General features: G+C 32.4%; 1 protein-coding gene across 1 annotated transcript; it reads left to right on the top strand.

Annotated features, from left to right (window-relative positions):
• The first annotated feature begins 407 nt into the window (after window positions 1-407).
• Window positions 408-20,354, top strand: LOC137932219 (probable cytochrome P450 9f2). Its single transcript, XM_068775820.1, has 10 exons — window positions 408-642; window positions 10,126-10,289; window positions 10,941-11,057; window positions 11,946-12,151; window positions 12,568-12,703; window positions 14,586-14,660; window positions 16,280-16,498; window positions 17,575-17,672; window positions 18,447-18,615; window positions 20,178-20,354. The coding sequence occupies exons 1-10, from the start codon at window positions 434-436 to the stop codon at window positions 20,342-20,344; spliced, it is 1,560 nt and encodes a 519-aa protein (XP_068631921.1). The 5' UTR covers window positions 408-433; the 3' UTR covers window positions 20,345-20,354.
• The last annotated feature ends 569 nt before the right edge of the window (window positions 20,355-20,923 follow it).

Here is a 20,923-nt window from a genome sequence, read left to right on the forward strand (position 1 = left end):
GAGGATGCGCAGCAGTATCCTGTGCAAATAATATCACACTTCGATCATAAACACGCTGATAATAGCAATAATAGCTACTATTAGTATAAATGAGTCAATGAGATATTGACCAGTAGTTTAAGACGACTGCAAACATAGTATAAAAGTATGAAGCCTGTTTATTGCGTCATAAAATATATTTTTTGTAGCTATATCAATGTATTATAGAAGAAATTAGTCTGTATATATGTTCATGAGTTGTTATTTGAATTGTAGACAGGATAAGTTAGAAATCGTATACACAATATACTACGAAACGCAGTCTTGTTGCCTTACGACGTCGTAAATATACCGCTACCTCTTTTAACTTAGACGTTCCCCGAGACCACTGCGTCTCGAACATCAACTTTGTAACATTACGCCATTAACTGCCGTTTCAAACGCACGTATCAAAATGATCGTGGAGATTTTAATATTTATTATAACTGCATTAATTGGTTATTTTATTTACATACATAAACGCGTACAATCAAATTTTCGGGAGCGTGGACTGAAGTTCAATCCTGGATATCCTATTTTCGGCAATGTGTTTGGTAGTTCGTTTCAAACTAAACATCTTTTGGATGACATAGACGCTATATACAGGGAATTCCCGGACGAAAAGTAAGTAATAATTTTAGTTTTGCTTACTTAATAAATGAACGCAGAATTTTTTAATAAATAATATGAAAATATATCTTATCTACTTTTTGGATGCCGGTTTCCGCAAACAAATAATAATAAAAAAATTAAAATAGGTAAGCCTATATGCAGATTTGTCGTAATAAAAAAAAATAAACCAACGTAACAAAAATAAAGGCCTTACTGTAATCGTTCAAAGACGAAACAATGAAGAGATTTTGTTTCACGGAGCGAGAGGGTCCCTGAACTAGATTAAAGATATACGAATCAGTATTAATTTCAAAGTTTGTATGAATAGCAAAAGATTGCGCGATTTAAAATACAACCAGCGCCATCTAGGGACATCATACGTATAATTTTTTATTACTTTCTCGACAGCCATTAATCTCCTTTATTAATTTAAATTAATAGTTTATCTTTTCAATTATTACAATGATTCATTTAGTATAATAATAAATATAATATAGAGTTCATTGCTATTTTTTGCTACATTATTATTTAACAGAAACAATTTATGCAAATTATTATAGGACAGTGCCGTAAATATTCTGTATATATTTCATAGAAGAGGACTGTACAGGATATTTATAACTTAAAGCCAGAGATACCTCGAGTGACGATATAAGGAAATCGGTATTCTCATGGCTTCTTCACAGTACATTTTTAATAACAAATTATTTATGCGCTTACTTTAGAACTTACATCAAAAATGGTAGCAAAAACGTAATAAATGCAAAAAATAAAAAAGTCGTTACTCCTAAATTATGTATTCAAATGCTAACAAATCTATCACGGGTCTGGCTGTTCGCATGTATAATTAAGTTCCACAAGATATCTTAGACCTTCCTTTTCTTAGTTGTAAGTCTAGAATTATAAGTATATTATTAAATAAGTCTTATTACAGCGTTCAAGAGTTTTTAGTGTACTTGGTTTGTTGACATGATTGATATTATAATGTAGACATGAAATGTTGTTAAATTTCATTTAACGAGCAACTGTTGAGTTTCTGGTTGTCTCTTCTCAACAGATCAGCGTTGCCAGGCAGTGGTAGCTTACCACCTATAATATTAAAACAATCGACGATTCAAAAGCGCATGTAAATGCTTACATGAATAAATATAAAAGAAAAGTTAAAACTATATATTTATAAGTAGTTTATAAAGTATATTACATTATTTATTTTTACATTATTTAGACAAAATGTTTTAAATTTGTTAAAAAAATATTCAAAAATAATGAAGGATAATATTAACTTTGTTCACGTTCCGTGAATTTAATGAAAAGATAATATTCGTTGTTGTTTTAAATGTTTGTGTAAACAAAAGCAAAACTACAAAATATTTATAATGTTTGTGATATCTGGTTGTCGCCACAGACCGGTGATGAGTCTTATTTTATAAACAGCATCAAAAGGTCATTTGTCTTTTATTATCTCTGTTATCACTATTTTGGATAGTTTGTTTATGCCTGCGATGGTTGATTCTAAAAAAAAATTGTTATTAAAAATTACTATTTCTAAGAGACTTATTTAACTGCTAAACATTTCATATATTCACTTGTTTTTCATATATACATTTGTTTAACTTTATTAAAAGTCTAGATAAGACTAGACTAGACTTCGCGCGTTACTACGCCACCACTACAATAGTGGCATTAGTCGAAAATTAGTCAAACCAACTTTGCTAAAGATCATCAAATGATCAAATGCATAGTTTTACGATTATTTACAGAAAATTCAGACAAATATTCATTTTAAGTAGGCCTCCTTGCCATGCACTGGCGGTCACCTTCACCAACCAGATTTCCCTCCTCATCTAAGCAAAATCTCAAATAATACCCCTTCACGCTAAAGTTTAAACTCGTTAAACCAGTTGAAAAAAGTGGTAAGTAATGTAGTCTGATCTCCAAAATGTAACCGAAGTATGAAAGATATATAATGTTACTGCGATCGCAACGAAAAACTTAAAATCATACAATACAGAAACGTAATTTTAAAGTTCTCGTCAGTTTGAATCATTATTAAAAAGTTTTTTTTTTTTTTAATCAAATTCCAATAATAAATTTCTAGTATTATTTTGAAACCAGCCAGTTCTAGACACTTCCAGTGTCAACGTACCGCACCAGCACTTGGCTTTTGATCTTTGTCATTATAAAAACTGATAGAAGTTCACCTTGAAATATGTTTACATCATTTTTAAGATTACATCAATCAAGTAAAGTCAAGTTCATATATTGTTTACTACGTAATAAACGATGAATAGTTTAAAATAAATGATAGTAATAAATAAAATTTAAAGTAAATAATATTTTTATTTTATTTTATATACTTTAAGTTAATAAAATAGAAAATAAACATTTATTTAAAATGAATTATTATTTATTATGACGACAGATAGACTGTACAAGATTATTAAATTTAAAAAGCTAAAAGCGGATGTAGATAAACGTATACAGTGAGATAATTTTAAACGAACAGTAGTCCAGCGGTGGAGGACTGACTCGCGATTTTAGGTCTCGGATTCGATTCTCGGGATAGAATTTTATAAAACTCACATTTTGTGTATTAATTGTGTATCATTGTCACTGCTCCCAAACAAAGATGGGCAGCAGTGTCTGTGTAACATAATACCACAATGGGATCACAAAACCATCTACCTAGTTTGGCGATTATGATATATCCTTTATAGATATTTTTAGTGTAGGCCTATGCCTTGCAGTGAACGTCAATAGCGACAATGCACGACAAGATGAACTTTTATAAATAATACAAACTATACTGTATATACATGGCCTGGAAAATAAGGTAATGATCACACTAAGCAAGGACAGATTAGGCTGCCAATCAAGTTCAGTCAGGTGCAAGGCTACCTTTTTTAATACCCCTAGCGACAACGATATATATTCCATAAGCAATTTTTTTATATGGCCCCATTTGAGAACCTCTGGTTGATTTTTACTTCGGAAGAGACATGGTTTTTTACAATTCAATATTTTTTTCACTTATATTACATGATTTTACTCTTATTTTTCCGTCACAATGTCTGTTATACATTTCTCTATATTTATTTACAATATCTCGCATTCCTCTGGCTTACTAATCTTCTATAGATCACCTTTCTTGCTTCTACTTCGCTCCCAAAATATCACAGTCGGTTTCCTTTTATGTCACAGTACAATTTAATCCTTGTCTTTGGTTATATACCTCTTATCTGTGTATCTAATTACATTCTTATTTAATTCCCTCCTACATGTTAGATTACAAGAATACCACGCGTAATACAAAATTCAATTTATCTCAAAAGGTTACAAAATTCATATTATAAATTGTAGGTCGTAAAATCAACAACAAAATGTTCAAAATCGACTGGCATCTTTATACATAAATTTTGATTTTCTTAAGGTATACGTCGTAATTATATGTTATACTCTGTTATGGCCTTCAAGTATGGCCGTCTAGTATTTTTAGTTATCAACAGATAGTTTTTATTCTACGATAATAAATGCGTAGTGAATTAATGTTTTGATTGATGGTTTGGAGCAAGTCGAAATTCATAAGGCTGTAGTGTCATTTAGGCATATATATGCACTGTAATGATAATATACATTATATTAATAATGGTTTGTTTATCGTAACATTAAATAAACTTTTGACTATGACTTTAATGTATATTAAATAAAAATATATATATATATATATATATATAAATTATAAATATATGTACAATGGGCGGTGTTATCATGCGATAATTTTGTCCAGGCAATCATAGTACAAAAACAGTAGAATTATAAATAAATAGTTAATAAAAAAAACAAATTACCAACGCAACCCATATAAATATCGTCGGTAAAGAGCTTATTCGCATTATTTACCATTTCGGTGAAATATTTGTTCGCCAAATGACATTCCGGCGAGAGGCAATACGCCGAATAGGCTATTAAATATTTTTAGGCTTTAATTCCAGCGATAATTAACATAACGCATACGGCAATGAGTGTCAATGAAAGACCACAGATAGTACATTAAGTCCAGCCATAAGGTGCCACCTAAGAGTAAAAAAGATGAGGAAAGGAAGGCGATGAAAGCAAAAATAAATGAAAGACAAGAAAACAAAAATTGCAAGATATTGTGAAGGATAAAAGGAAAGAATAAAATAAATTGAGAAGTATGAAAGTGAATGTCGTATAAATATAAAACTCTGAAAAAATTATGAGTAAATAAAGTCCTTGTCCCAAACTAGATAGGGGATACGAGAGGCTCCCAATAGCGGGGGTCATAAAAAAAGCCATAAGGTGGACAGACGATCTTGTCAAGGTCATCAGAAATATTGCAATCGGTCTTGTTAGTAATATATGAGGGAGGCCTGTATTCAGCACATTTCATTCGTAAAACTTCCTACAGATGAAACTATGATAGCAATGAACCAAACGGTTGTTGGTTAAACGTCTATCAATCTCCTTTCTAAATATGTAGTAGCGCATTCGAATCCCAGAAGACACTTCACATTTTATGAATTATACAGAATGATTGGTTATAAGTGTAAAAACTCTAAAAAGTACAATTATGGTTTTGTTGTCAACTAATGTATAGTAAGAAAAGGACCAATATTAAACCACTTCCGCATATGCAGTGGTAGTCGTGCACCAAAGTGCACTGCCCGCCAGCCCGCTGATACATGTGCAAACAATGCGAATTACACAACTGCCACCGTTAAACCACTCAACGCGTGTTTCACCCCTCCACGGGGCATCTTCAGGAGTTATGTTACACCGATTAGTTCCACTCTATGTTTGGCACTTAGGAAGAACTTCCGCAAGGTAACGCCTGATTTCATTAAAAACTAATGTATAGTATACTCAATCGAGAAATCAACGGTTTCAAAAATAATTAATAACGTAATTATAATACAGTAAAAAATGTGTTTTTAAATTCATATTACTGCATATTAAATTGAAATTAAACTTTTCTATATGTTACACCAAGTTTTGTACTGCAAAAGTTACTGGTATATATTATAATGTTATATATTCTTATACATATTTTAGGGTGATCACTTTATATAGAGAAAATCTTATATATTTTTTTTATTTACTATGCCTTCAAATAGCGAAAGAGAAATAAAAACGGTAATGGAAATAAATAAGTGAAAAACTATCCTATACGTGGTAGTTGATGCCTTGTATTTAGAAAGTTAAAGGTACACTACAATACAATCACTAAATACAAACTTATCGTGTTAAATTAATCAAAAATAACGCTTCAGTTCACATAAATTTACTCCGTGACATTAGCTCAGACGCAAATTAAAAGCCCATTTGCTTCGCACACTGCGAATGACAGCTTCGAATTATTATAAGGTTGAATCAAACACTCCCATATTGGAATTCGGTATTAATTAGGATATATTGCTGAATCAACGAAATTACTAAATAATTATTTAATCTTGATTATAATTAGGGGTACGGAAATTTCGTATTTACGAAATAGATGCGAATAAATGCGAAAATTTCTTATAAATGCGAATAAATGCGAAATGTATGCAATTTTTCTGTTTTTCAAGATCATTTTCAAATGAGTTAATTGATGAATATACACACTTTCATAGTTAAATTCAGTGATGTCAACTCCGTATCATAGACCCCTAAAGCCTACGGGATATATTTCTTAGCTTACTTATCAGTAAAGAAGCTCTTTGTTTTGTGTAAAAGACCTCTGGTCAGTTGAAAATCCCTAATTTTTAGAAAAACGCCTTATCTTTTTTTCGAACTCTGCCATCAATGGGCTAATCCATGAACCCATTAATGAAAATATAAATCATAATATGCATGACAATTTGTTGGCCGTCAAATGCAACTTTTCGTCCTTTGATGAAGCAGAATCTAATACAGAGTATTTGACATCCAACTTTACATAGTGGACGCTTAACTCATCTTAAAATATACAATGTCGTCGTAACAAACTAACAAAAGAACGCTTAACGTTGCGAATATTAATTTTTTTACGATTTTTTAATTAACTAAACTTGTCAAATATTAAGGCATGCACCTCTAATTTTGAAAAATTTTTGTCGAAAAATGCTTATTACCCCAAATTTAATAAGTTTTAAAGTATAAATGCGAAATTAATGCGAAATTTGCAATGTTTGAAAAATTTAAATGCGAAATTGGTGATTTTTTTTGCGAAAATTCCGTACCTCTAATTATAATTAATCATATTCCATCAATTATTAGATATTTCAAACTCATTTCATTATCATTTTATTTATGTTCGCCATACACCACCCTTCATCTCTAAAACGACAGAGCAAGATCTCTGTACTAATTTAATTTTTTGTAATAGTTTTAAATATATTTTGAGTATTATTAATGAACATCGTGACTTTGCATAACTAAAATATTTCACATGATAGTCTTATAAAAATACTTGTCAAAATTTTTGGCAATGTTCAGCTAGATCAGTCGGTAGAGCATGGGACTCTTAATTTCAAGGTCATGGGTTCGGGGCCCACATTGGGCGCCAGTTATAGCTATATGCAACTTTAGTCTTAATGACTAGTATTAAATAGCGCTTACAAATAAAAGTGAATGCATAAATTATTGGAAAATATATCCCTGTCCTAAAATTAAGATAGAGGAACAAGAAATAAATGAAATAAAAAAACAGCGCTTACAAATCGACCTCCAGACGATTTTGCTATTCGTGACTAATCCTAGAAGCATTCGGTGAGCCGACGCGTCGATTCGATCCGCGCGGGAAGAGGTACGGTCGCGCGTTACCTGCCATGGTCCGGAGCTGCAACGGTAGAAATAAAAAATCCCTTTATCAAACATTTATTTATTTATTTTATTTTCCACTTCGGATCATATATAGCCATCATTTATATACGCTTTGATATAAATTTCAGAAGAACTCAATTTGATTGTAACTAGAATTAAATAAATCTCACTTATAATATTAAATATGTGAGATCGATTTTATTATACCTTATTTATTATAAGTATATATTTTATATACATATATATGTTTGTTTATACATGTAAGTTTGGTGCACGGTAACAACTCATTATTTATACTTCTACATTTTCTATACTATAGTTGTCTGTATGAGATTGTCTCGATAAGACCGCGATATTTGACTAAAATTTTAACAGGTAGAGAATGCCTAATAGACATTAAGTTCACGATTATACAGTGTATAAAAATAATAAATAAATAGACAATTTCACAAAAAAAATTGCAATCACGTTTTTAAGACAACTACTTCCTCGGCGCTGCGTTTTAGTAGTCACCTTGAAACTCAGACATGACCTTATGAATATGAAATATACGTACTGGCACCATAATATAAAGATGATATGTTTATATGACTCCTATATATAATCTCTTTGATTGTTTGAGTCCCAAGCAGCTCTATTGCACTGTTCAGATTTTATGTCTAGGAAACATAGCTCATTTTATTCTTCAAGGCAACTGACGGTACGTGATACAAGTACATCTTGTAATTTTAACGCTGATAGATTATTTGAAATAGGTAGAATAGAACTTTAATAATGCAATTATGTCATCAGTCAAAAGAAACTCGCAAGACGATACTGAAAAGAAACCTGTAGCTCTATTTAACACTGGTAAAAATAGTGTTTGAAATATGAATTAAAACTAATTTATCTTATGTTTTGAGGTACCGTATATGAGAGAGAGTATGTCTATTTGGTCTAGCGCGATACTAGTCTACTAACTCGTCGCTTCTCGCGGCTCTTAAAGAGGTATTCCCCTTCAAGTTCTTCATAACGATACAAACCTCAAATCATGCTCCCGGCGGGCACGATGCATCACACACTCTCTTACTCACGACACAGGCATTGTCCTCCTCGCTCGCGTTCAAGCGAGGGCGGTCAAAAGAGGCCCGTGTCACTCCTACCGCTGAGAAGTCATCCCTTTGCAATCTTTGTCACACTATTCATTATACACCTACACGGTTAAAGTCCCTCTTCGTGTGATTTAGGTCGCAAACCTTAGTCCTCAGGTCTGCTAGCTTAATTCAGATAAAGTTTTAACAGGAAAAAGTTTAAACACATCACCTATTTAATTAGTCTGCTGGTGGGAGAGATCACCATCCCTCAAGGAGCAGGGTAAGTGTTAGGGTTTATTTACGCAGTCAGCTCAAGCTTTCAAGGTACGAGGCGTAGGAATTAGGCATTCGTATACGACCGCTCGGCACAAAGATACCCGTTTGTAACAATTTTGTAGTGATTTTTTAAAGCACTCATTTATCTACATACACACACACATATATATATATACTGTGATATAAAATAACAATGTAATTATGAAACTGTAAAAAGAAAAGAGGAATGAATGAAAGGTGATATAGAGCAAAAAGGAAAGACAGCAGAATTGTGGCATGAAAGAATAGACCGAAAGACAATGTGAAGTATGAAAGAAGAGAAAGTAAATAATAAAAAATTATGTGAATAATTAAATTTGCGTAAAATCCCTGTCCCATAAAAGATAGGGGTACGAGAGGCCCCCATTGGCGGGGGCCATTAATATATATATATTTATATACATGTCTTGGAGGCAACTCTACCAAGATTAGGCTCAATTTCACTCATAACAGTTGAATCAGACTGCTTGACCTTGATTTTTTCTAGAACTAGACAACGTCATAAAAAAAAAACTTTAACATATCCTTCCTTTCCAACTTAGCCAAGGTCGTGGGAAGTGATGCGAGCAGCGCTAGACGTCTAACGACTGACATGTGATATTCCTTTTTTTATTTACTTTTTGTATTGTACCTTTTTTGTTAGACCTGTTTTCACTGATTCGAATCGGACAAACAGGTTTTTGTGCTACCTAATTTAAAACATTATATACGTATTTTGTTAATAACTATTTTTTTTTAATTTACAATAATGTTTTTAGTAATTTTTTTTTGTTAATTGTCCTTAATTTGTAACAAAGAAGGTTATTTGTCATGTTGGCTTTCGGACATTTTATTTATTATCTAACATCAAAACATAATTATAAATTCATGAACATAAATATAATTCTGTTCTCGACTTACTACTTATGTATTTTTACAAGTTATACACGTGTTTTTTTTTTAATTTATTAACCTATATGTTTAATCTAAATAAATAAATACCATACATCCAATTAAAGTGAAAATTTGTTTAATTATTAATTACATCTCCGGAAAGGTTATCGATAAAAAAAATTTTTTACTATTTTTATTAATTAATATTTGAGGTATTATAAATGTGTTTTTGTTTATATTTTAATTTAGATACATAACACAGCAACGTGTGTAGGTACATAGGTAGTTATTAATATAAATTCTAAATACTGCGTACTTATATTAAGAATTTCCTTATAAAATTTTGTTACCAGTAACACAGAAGAAAAGAGAACAGAGAGAATACTGAAATAGTAAAACGGAGAACTAAATAACTTCAAATTGCTTTCAGATATGTCGGCTACATTGAAGGAACATCGCCTGTCATCCTCATTAGGGATCCGGAGATTATTAAATACACAACGGTAAAGGACTTTGACCATTTTTTAAACCACAAGCAGTTCATAACTGAAGAGGTTGATCCCCTGTTCGGAGGCTCGCTGCTCATGATGCGCGGTTTGTTTTAACTTTTACTTTTTTTAATAATTCAAGCTGTGATAACTATTTAATTCAGCACGTTGGGATATTACTAAAAAAAATAACACTAGCTGTTCTGATGGACTTTGTGGCGTCAGAAATCAAAAAGAATGCAAAAAGAATATAATAAATATTATGAAGTATCTCAGAATAACGATTTCATTTATTTATTAAATTATTAATTTTGTAATGAAAATACTGGCTGATTATAAAACTATGGTTTGAAATTGAAGAACTGTCACACGTTCGAAATTCAAAGCGAACTGTCAAAAACGGATAATTTTAATAGCCATTTTATTTTCTGCAAATTTTCAAGTATTTGGATACATATGAAAAGAGGATCCATAAAATCGGTCAATTCGCTGTGGCTTGATCAAGGAATACACTAGATTACACTATTTCGTTACGTAATTTTCCATTATTATTTCTAAAACCGCTAACACTAAAGCTGGAAATAGCGTTTCGAATAATGTAGAAATGAAAACGCTTTATTTCTTGAACTATTCCACTGTTTATAGATTCTAATTATGAGAAAATTGAGAAATTCTCTCAAAAAAAATAACAAGAAAAATCCTTTAAAAGTTTTACAGTAGTATTAACTTATGACTGAATCTATTTATTTGCAATTAGATGAAAAATGGCGGAACATGCGAACTATACTGAGTCCGGCTTTCACCGGCTCCAAGATGAGACATATGTTGCCGTTCATGACCGAAATAAGCAACAACATAGTAGAATACTTGAACGGTAAGTTAAATATAAAATAATATAATATAATATAATATAATATAATATAATATAATATAATATAATATAATATAATATAATATAATATAATATAATATAATATAATATAATATAATATAATGTAATATAATATAATATAATATAATATAATATAATATAATATAATATAATATAATATAATATAATATATCTCTCGGAACTAGAGTCTATATGATTAAAAAGAAGACTCAAGACCTATAGAGGTAAAAATTGTTATTACATTATTTAATTTATTTTTCTTTATTGTTCATGTAAGAAAATATATAAATGGTTTCATAATAATAAACAAAAGAGTACTATGGACCGTCTTATCACACGGGGCAATTTCTTTAAACAACCATCGTATGGAAACAGTCTTGCATTATATTATATTCTACTTTTAATTTTCTTGCTTCCCCCATATTTTAATATTTACGTACATATCTGACATTGACTCATCTCTGCACCACTCTGCGATGACTGGTACAAAAATTATATAAGGAATTAATTCCGCCATTGCAATATGTCCGTATAAAGTATAAAAATGGAATAAAATAAATATAGTTATACTGTGACAAAAACGATAATATAGGGGCAATGCTCAGAGTTTCACTGCGAGAACGAAACAGAAATGATGAGATCTGCTGAAGAAATGAGACAACAGACGTATCAAAAAGAATTCGTCGGTTGTATGAAGTGGCAGCGGGTGGTCGCGGGACGTCACTGGATGCCCATGGGGGGAAGCCCATGCCTTGTGAAGATCTATCAGCTGACGTGATGTCCAAACTGTTGATACACAAACGATACGGAATAATAAAGTAAATATAGCAAAAAGTAGGTTCATATATTGAATAAGAAATGCATTTGCAGATCATATATCAGAGGATATCAATGTAAAGGATGTTGTGCGGCGATACGCAAACGACGTGCTTGCATCCACAGCCTTTGGATATCAAGTGAATTCTGTGAAGGACAAGGACAACGAATTCTACAGGACCGGTCAAGAGCTTTTCGTGAAAGCATTTGAGCAGAAATTTAAATTGATGTTAAATTTTTATTTTCCGTCGCTTGCAAAGGTATTGTTTCAATTAAAATGTTTTGTCATGTCAGACCCTATATATTTTCAATAAGACCGGCTGGAACTGTTCCCAGAGTCTTCTGACAATTTTAATAATGTCATCTGTCTATCTTAAGTGAAGCAGAAGTAATAACATTACCAGAGGAATTATTAGAGAGAAGCGGGCATCAATTAGCTGTTATTATAATAATGATGTAAAGAACAAGAGATGAAGATAAAATTCACTCATTCGATATTTAAACTTTTAACAAGAGTCTTAATAATCCTCAATTTTTTGTATAATATATTTTACTTCTGATTCTTCTCCGCTTCGCTTGTTATAGTTTGCAAAGAAGAAGCAGAAAGATGAATTGAGAATAAATTTAAGCTAAGTATTATACTCCGTTTTTATAATTATTGAATAAATATTTGCAGCTTCTCGGACTCACAGTGTTCGATAAAAAATTCATTAATTTCTTTAAAAACGTTATCGCTGTTACAATGGAGCAGAGAGAGAAAAATAACTTCGAGAGGCCGGATATGATACAACTACTCATGCAAGCATCCAAGGGTAACATTTCAGTTATTATTTTATATGAACTTACATACACAATGTTCATACGTATATAACGTATAACGTACATATGGAGGTAGCTTCCTCATGTGTTTTTCCTGCTTGGAATGTAACTAAGGATCTCCACACATGGTATAAAAGTTTTATTAGTTAAGCCAAACAATTAAATATAGAAAAAATATTTAATGGAATCAAGCGTCATTTTGCGGAAGTCCATCATAAGTAAGAAAAGGACCAATATTTAGCCACTACCGCACATGCAGTGGTAGTCGTGCAACAAAGTGCTAACAAGTGCCGATTAGTGCACTTTGTGTTTGGCACTAATCGGTGTAACATAACTACTGAAGATGCCCCGTGAAGGGGTGAAAGACGTGTTGAGTGATTTAACGGTAGTAGCTGTGTAATTCGCATTGTTTGCCGCATTCGCATTATCAGCGGGCTGGCGGGCGGTGCACTTTGTTACACGACTACCACTGCATGTGCCGAAGTGGCTAAATATTGGTCCTTTTCTTACATAGAGAAATAGGAATTGAAAAGTATTAGAGTCGTGAAGCGAGCGACGTATGTTTAGCGTTGGGTCGTTTAGCCGACTGGATATGCGAGTGTGCGCAGAGCCGGTCGATCTGCGCGTGAGTCTGTCGCAGCGCAGAGACGTACTAGACTCAGGGCCGCACTCAGCAGTCACCACATATATAATAATATTAAATATTAAATAATAATAATTATAATTATTTTAATTTCCATTATATTTACGCAGAGTTTATAGACGTTAAAGATTTAAAGAGGTTTCATGAAAATATATAAAAAAGGTTAACATATATTTTATATTTAGGATTACTAGATTTACAAATAAAATATTGGTTACAATTTCTACTTGCAAATTATACTGTCACAAGTTGTTGGCTTGTTGCATTCCAATAGAGAAAATAAATTAAAGAGGCATATTTCAGAGTGTCTACTTTATACAGGTTGATTGAAAATGATGAAGAGCGAAATATAAATTAACACGTTCACTGCGGGCCCAATTTTGAAGAACTTTCAGCTGGTGCGGCTGAGGTCGAATCAGCCTCAAGCTGAACTTCCTAGTAGTGCGGTTGAGGCCTTTTCTGCCTCATGTTTCAATCATTTTTTTTACAATATTGAGTCAATGCTTCGCAGACATAAAGAAAGCTATATTTGTCTTTGTCATACCTCATACGGTTGAGTGTAAACAGCCGCCGCACTAGAGAGAAAACACGAGTTTTACGCGCCGCACCAGTGCAAAGTCTACCATGAGGCTGAATCGGCCTCAAGCCGCAGTAAACGTGTTAACCCCTTTGATGCTTTTACACCTGTAACTAATGACCTTATATAATCCCTTTTAAAATCGCTAAGTTACAGATATGAATTGTGACCATCGCATAATTTAGGATTTCGCTGTTCTGATTAGGAAAGGCATATCTATATTTAAAAAGAATCTATTACCGCGGAATATTTAATCAGCATATATTATCGATGTATGAGATATCACCTGATATTAGTTTGGTATCGGCGCTAGAGACTTAATTTTATTGTAGATCAAGATTCAAATATACTGTTTGACTATAATTATTAAATTATTCATAGCCTTCGTTTCAGTATATACACACCCACTGCGAGGCTTATGTCTCCCAAAAAATATATACCATAATCACCACTCTTGAAGGGAGGGTTGGCGATCAAAATGTGGTATTATGGTACCCAGAGGACACTGCTGCCATCCTCTCGAAATCCTATCCTAAGTATCCTAAATATATCCTAAGTAATGCATAAATTGTGAATAATGTAAGATTGTATCCTATAAATTGAACTTGTAACCTATGATCGCTTTATTACAATATTAAATAATCCTTATGTTTAGGAATGTTAAAAGATGACGATAAGAAAGACGATGCAGCAGAAGCCGAAACAACAAGTAAACAAGGCCCAGTGAGACGTAAGTGATTTAAAAATTAGTTACAAGTAATATAATATAACAATACTTTTTCCCTACTGGTAATTCAAGTTCAAATCATTTGTTACAATTTAGTTGAAACTAGAATCAAATTGAACTTCCCCTATAATGATATCCTTCAAACTAAAGCTACGAGGTATTCTAATGCGTCCAGATTTGAAAAGAGCCTACAGTTAGGGCTTACAATACCAGGATTCCGGGATCCCGGGCGATTTTTGCCCGGTATTGAAAACCGGTATTTATGTAAAATACCGGTATTTCGGTATTACATTAGTTGATGAAAATTGAATTTTTGTACAATGTAATTTAAAATAATAATAATAATTAATTACAAGAATTTTTTAAGATTTACAAACAATTTCAATGTAATAAAATCTATATCAGGCACATTTATTACACAAACGGAGCCAAGTATGGCACCATCGAGAAGCGGCGGTATCGGCAATATAAAGCTATTGTTTATGTGTTACGTTTACTGCTCAATGAACAGATCTCGTTTATACAAGTACATAAAGTATGTAACACAAAAATTATTAAATTGTTTAGATTAGATTGTTTAATTTTGCAAATCAGCTGTAGTGTTTACATGTAAAAATTGAACGATTTATTGTTTATGTTTTTTAAAAGCATACTTTAATAAACAAAACACAAGCCATTAATATTATTTCATAAAAACTTTCAAATTGATTATATTTTTTTCTTCTTTAATTATATAATATCTAATATATTAATATTGGATTTCATATATTATTTGTTAACAATACAATATAGCAATAAAGGTAAGTAAAAATATAACTAGTATTTTTTTTATTCATAATACCGGTTTTAATACCTGTATCTCGGTATTTCAATTATCAAATACCGGTTTTAAGATTTTATTTCGGTATTTTAAACCCTACCCACAGTAAACTCATGTGTTTTTTTTTGTGGTGTCATACAATATTATCGATACAATAATTAGCAATTAATTTGGGAGATTTATTACCACTTAAAGAGTCCTTTACACTATGTTAAAATTTTTTTTACAAGTTTTTGTTTTGTGACTTTATATAGGATTGTATATTAATACCATATACGGTTTCAAACAGATACATTACTGAAACGTTTGAAAATTTTTTTCTTTCACCGTCTGCAAGCTGTTGATGATTAATATACTTTAATACTCTTTATTATACACGCACATCGCAAGTACAGCCGTTGGACATTGGGGATAATAGGTTCTCGAGTGGTGAACACTAGGTAGCCGATAGATGTAGCGAAGGTTGAAGAAAGTCGCTATCTTTGGGGGAGGCCTATACCTTAGAAGAAAAGAAGAATTATACACACTGGAGAATATATATATATAGTTACATAATAGTAAAGAAAAAGAACAATAGGCGGTCTTATACGAAAAAAAAATTTACAGACAGATAATGTTGAAATAGAAGAGGGTTTAGTTAAGACGATCTTATATAATTATTACAAATTATCTGTTGATTAGTAACAAGACTAATTAACTGGATATTTTAGATATATAATATCGTAGTAAAATTGTTAATAGTTATAAACAAGCCTAATGAAAATATACTCTTATTAAAAATAATAATTTTTAAATTTCCCAGAATGGACGGATCTTGACTTCGCATGCCAACTTTTCACATTCTACTTTGCCGGCTTCGATACATCGTCAACAGCTTTAACAATGTGCATTCATGAGCTCGCTCTGAATCCTAAAATACAGCAAAGGTTGTATGAAGAAGTGAAAGCATATAACGACTCCAAAGGAAGCCTTGTGTATGACAGTCTTAGTGATTTGAAATACCTTGAATGTGTTATTAACGGTAATTGTTTTTGTACTTGAAATTTAGTATAGTGTACTGCATTGTAGTATATATCTTGTATTTTCGTGTACACATTAAGAATCTTATTGCGGTCGACGATAATTAAAACAATCTTTAACTGCACGAATGCTCTTTTTAAACCAAGTGCGTAAAGTTTTTAAACATGAAATTCTTTTGTTTACACTTCGCTTTCTATGGACCTTATTTTTTTACGATAAATCGCAGCTAGTCTTTTGAGAGCCTTATCATGTGACTTTAACATTGTATGTGAAGTAAAATTTATGTCACACAGTAAAGTTGGAATAAGTTAAAGTAATTTATATATTATAAACATACTAGCTAATCCCGCAAACGTTGTTTTGCAAAAAAATTAAAGTTTTTAATTAACAAATGTAAGATAAGGGTTGATCGTAGAGGGGTGAAAATTTAGGTTTGTATGTATTTTTGTATGCTGTATCATAATAAAATAAAAACCAAAAAAATTGTCTAAAAAATTAAAAATTATATTTAGGGGTGGACCACCCTTATCACTTAGGGGTATGGAAAATAGATAGTAGCCGATTCTCAGACATACTGAATACGCATGTAAAATTTGGTAAAAATACCGATTTTGACCGCAAGCCGTTTCGGAGGAGTTCAAGTTCGAACACGTGACACGAGAACTTTATGTATTAGATTTTGATATTAGAAATAATATTTTTAGAACTTTTTAGATAGTTACGTGATCCTTTTAGATAGCATTTACATCTTGAGTTGAATGGTGTCATTTACGACTCTTCCAAACACTTCTAAAAAGGGTTAACCTATTAACATATTATCCTGTACATAACTCCAATTCTTAATAAACTACCTTAAATATTAGTAATTTTATACACACAGACACACACACATATATATATATATATATATATATATATATATATATATATATATATATATATATATGTGTGTGTGTGTATATATGTGTATATATATATATATATATATATATATTATTAAACGAACATTATCTATTTAGGAGAACTTTACCTTTCTCACTGTCTAGTGAATAAATTAATATATGTATTAACTTTTAGAAACATTACGTAGATGGGCATCTGCTATAATAATGGACAGAGTATGCACGAAACCATACGAACTACCGCCACCACGTGAAGGTGGTAAACCAACAAAGGTAAGACGGATACTTTCATTATAAATTCTTTTTTCAAATTCTTATAAGGCAGCGCTATTACCCACTCAAATTGCGGTAATTCTAGCCAATAGCTGAAGGTAATTTTTGACGTTCGTACATTCGTCCAATCACGGATCGCCAAAGCCAAAGATGGCGCCCTCTAGTAGTGCGAGTTAGTGCAACTTTAAAATCGCTTGATGTCGGTTGCAAAACGCCGGCTCTTCATCAAAAAACCCTAAAATCCATTAATTTTTATTTTTATCGACGCGTGTATACCGTGTGAACTATATAGTACCTAGTGCAAACTGAGTAATCACTGTTATCAAGGATCTACCTATTGCGGTGTTGGATCCGCGAGCTGTGCTGTTCAGTTCGCGTCCCATAACTGGATTGTTCTCCTATTCAAGCTACTTCGGACGAATGTAACAGCTGGAGGCAAGATTTCCGTTGTTTTAGTGGGTCCCATAGAGCTGCAACCCACTCTATATCATTTCGTTGGTTGCCCCCATATGTGTTCAGATCGAACGCTGCGATACCACACATAACCAATGAGCAAATCTTCAAACTTCGGTGATCATAGTGCTCATTTCTGATGGCAGCGAAACTCCGGGCATATTCTGCATACAACTACTCCAATTATTCACTACATAATTATAATATTGCTTTTTAATTAATATTTTATTTTCTATCATTTATTTATCCGAATTAATGACTTTTTGTGTAATTTTTGAATAAAAAGTGTATGTACAATTCTTTTTTGAATTCCTTTTACAGTTGGTTCCCGGTGATGTTATCTACAATGTCGTGAATCCGATTCATTTAGATCCGAAACACTACCCTGATCCTTTAGTTTTTGATCCTGATAGATTTTCGGACGAAAGGAAACATGAGATCAAACCTTTTACGTATATGCCATTCGGTGTTGGGCCCAGAAGTTGCCTTGGTAAGTTAATAAAATCCGTTAAATTGTTATCATTTTTGGTAAATTTTAACAGTTTCTTTAATAACGTTCAAGATCTATTTATATATCGAAAATGATATCCCATCGTCGGAAGATATAAAAAATAGTTTTTTTTTATCGATTTACATATTCCCGTTACATAGACATTTCAAAGTATTAAATACACGAAAGATAAACATTGCTGTGGTATTGTTGATCAAATATTCATGAACCCTCGAAAGGAAAAATTCGATTTTTAACATATAGCATATCATAGGAATCCTAAACACACACACACACAAATTTATATGTATATATATACGTGTGTGTACGTGTGTGCGTGTGTTGATATTGATCAATTTAGTCGTAGAAATTAAAATTTGTAAATTTTTTTAATAAATACACACAAAAAATTACAGATAATAGAAAAATACATAAAAAAGATATTTACCTCGTAAAGTGACTTGGCAGAAACGACGTTTACAACAAGATCTATGATTTTTAAAGCTGAACAATGCTTGCCTAGTTGCTTTGAACTGTTATTAACACAGGTCAGGGATTAAATTATCGACCAAGACAAACTTCCTGTAAATTAAATAACATGCCTTAGAGTAAAGTTTAAAAAATAAAATTAATTAACTTATCCTTCTTCTATGCTTTCTATACTATGGTTATTTGGAAGAAATTGCCAGTTGTATGACATGTACACCTATTGTACTCTTTTTTATATATAGACTGTGCGAATAGGGCCCGGTGATAACTAGAAAATAACTTTTTGGTCTCAAAGTTGAAGGTAATAAAACGCCAGGATAACAAAGTAATTGAAAAGTTTCTATTGAGATAGTAATTTTACAATATACATTAGTATATAGGTATAATAATGACTCCACCTGACGTGTGTAGTAGACATTGTGTTGTAGATCGGTGCGGTGTGAAGACGCTGCTATAACAAGAGAGTCTAAGTAAAGCGGTCTAGATAATAGTGTTGCATTTGGCGACAATTTATACTTTGATGCGTGGCAGTACAAGTTAGGCAAGTTTAATGTTTGCGGTAACCCTGGGTTCACTATAGTAGAGTCAACGAATTCCCTGCCGTAAGAGGCTATTGAAAGAGCATCAGGTTCGCGGGTGTTTAGGGTGGGCGCCTTTAACGTCCACTTAATGCGAGAAGGATTGCAACGTTTAGTGGTCTCGTGTTGTTACGGAACATCAAGAGTGCTGGGGAAAGAGACAGCTTTTCGGCGGTATATATCTGGATCTAGTACTGAAAGGCAACTGTGAGTTCTGTATGAGATGCGGTAACTCTTTCAAAGGTACCGAAGTCGAATGCTGAGGGGATGGGTGTGAAGGAATGCCAAATAACCCTGTCCATTTTTCAGAAGGCAAAGTATCTTGTAGTCATCCAGAAGATTTTCTCCCAAAAACTAAAGAAAGGTTAGCATTTGAGGTACGCAGGGTGGGTCGGACGGACGGTCAAATGCGGGAATGACTTTTTAAACAACCGTTACACGAAATATCTTAACCTAAAAAATTATATCTTTGAATTAATTAACGTTTTTTTCCAGGCTCTAGATTCGCGCTATTGGAGCTGAAGGTGTTATTATATCAGGTCATATTGAACTTTAAGATTTTAAAGTGCAAGAAGACAACAGACCCAATCGTTATCATCCCCCACCAGTTCAGTTTGAAGGCCAAGGGCGGTACTTGGGTAAAATTGGAGAAGAGATCTTAATCAAGAAAAATATAAATTAACCAATACATAAATTGACTATGGAATGCTTTTTTATATGTTTTTAACATGTACCACTTTACTAAATAAAATAAAAAAAACAAGTAAAATAAATTTTTCGTCTTATTCCATAAAACTACAAAAGGTATAAATTTAATTAAGATTTTTATTATCTAAGCAAAACTATCATCATCATATCAGCCAATAGAGGTCCTCTTCAAGGCATATCCCCCCACCAAAGATCGCGACACCCTGTCTATCGCTGCCCGCATCTAACGACATTTGACATTGACATTTGATGTATTAGAAGTTGTGCTGCTAGCCGGTCTAGGCTTTGTAAGGCTTCATCGAAATTGAGCCTGTAGAAACAGAGGTCCAAGAACTAAAAAAATTTACGCTGGGGATCGTACCTCAGTTACGAGGAAGACGTCTACACGCGGAGAAGTATAACCGTGTAGGCGTATAGTGTAGTGAGTGGGGTGTTGAGTATGTAGCACGAAGCGAGGACTACTCGGCGGTCGAAAGAGACACGGGCCTCTCCGGACCGCCCTCGCTTGAACGCGGGTTACGCAGACGCGGCCG

Source organism: Battus philenor, unplaced genomic scaffold, assembly GCF_028537555.1.
Source record: "Battus philenor isolate CCGP_79_NKW_IND1 unplaced genomic scaffold, ilBatPhil1.0.hap1 SCAF_9, whole genome shotgun sequence".
NCBI lineage: Eukaryota > Metazoa > Arthropoda > Insecta > Lepidoptera > Papilionidae > Battus > Battus philenor.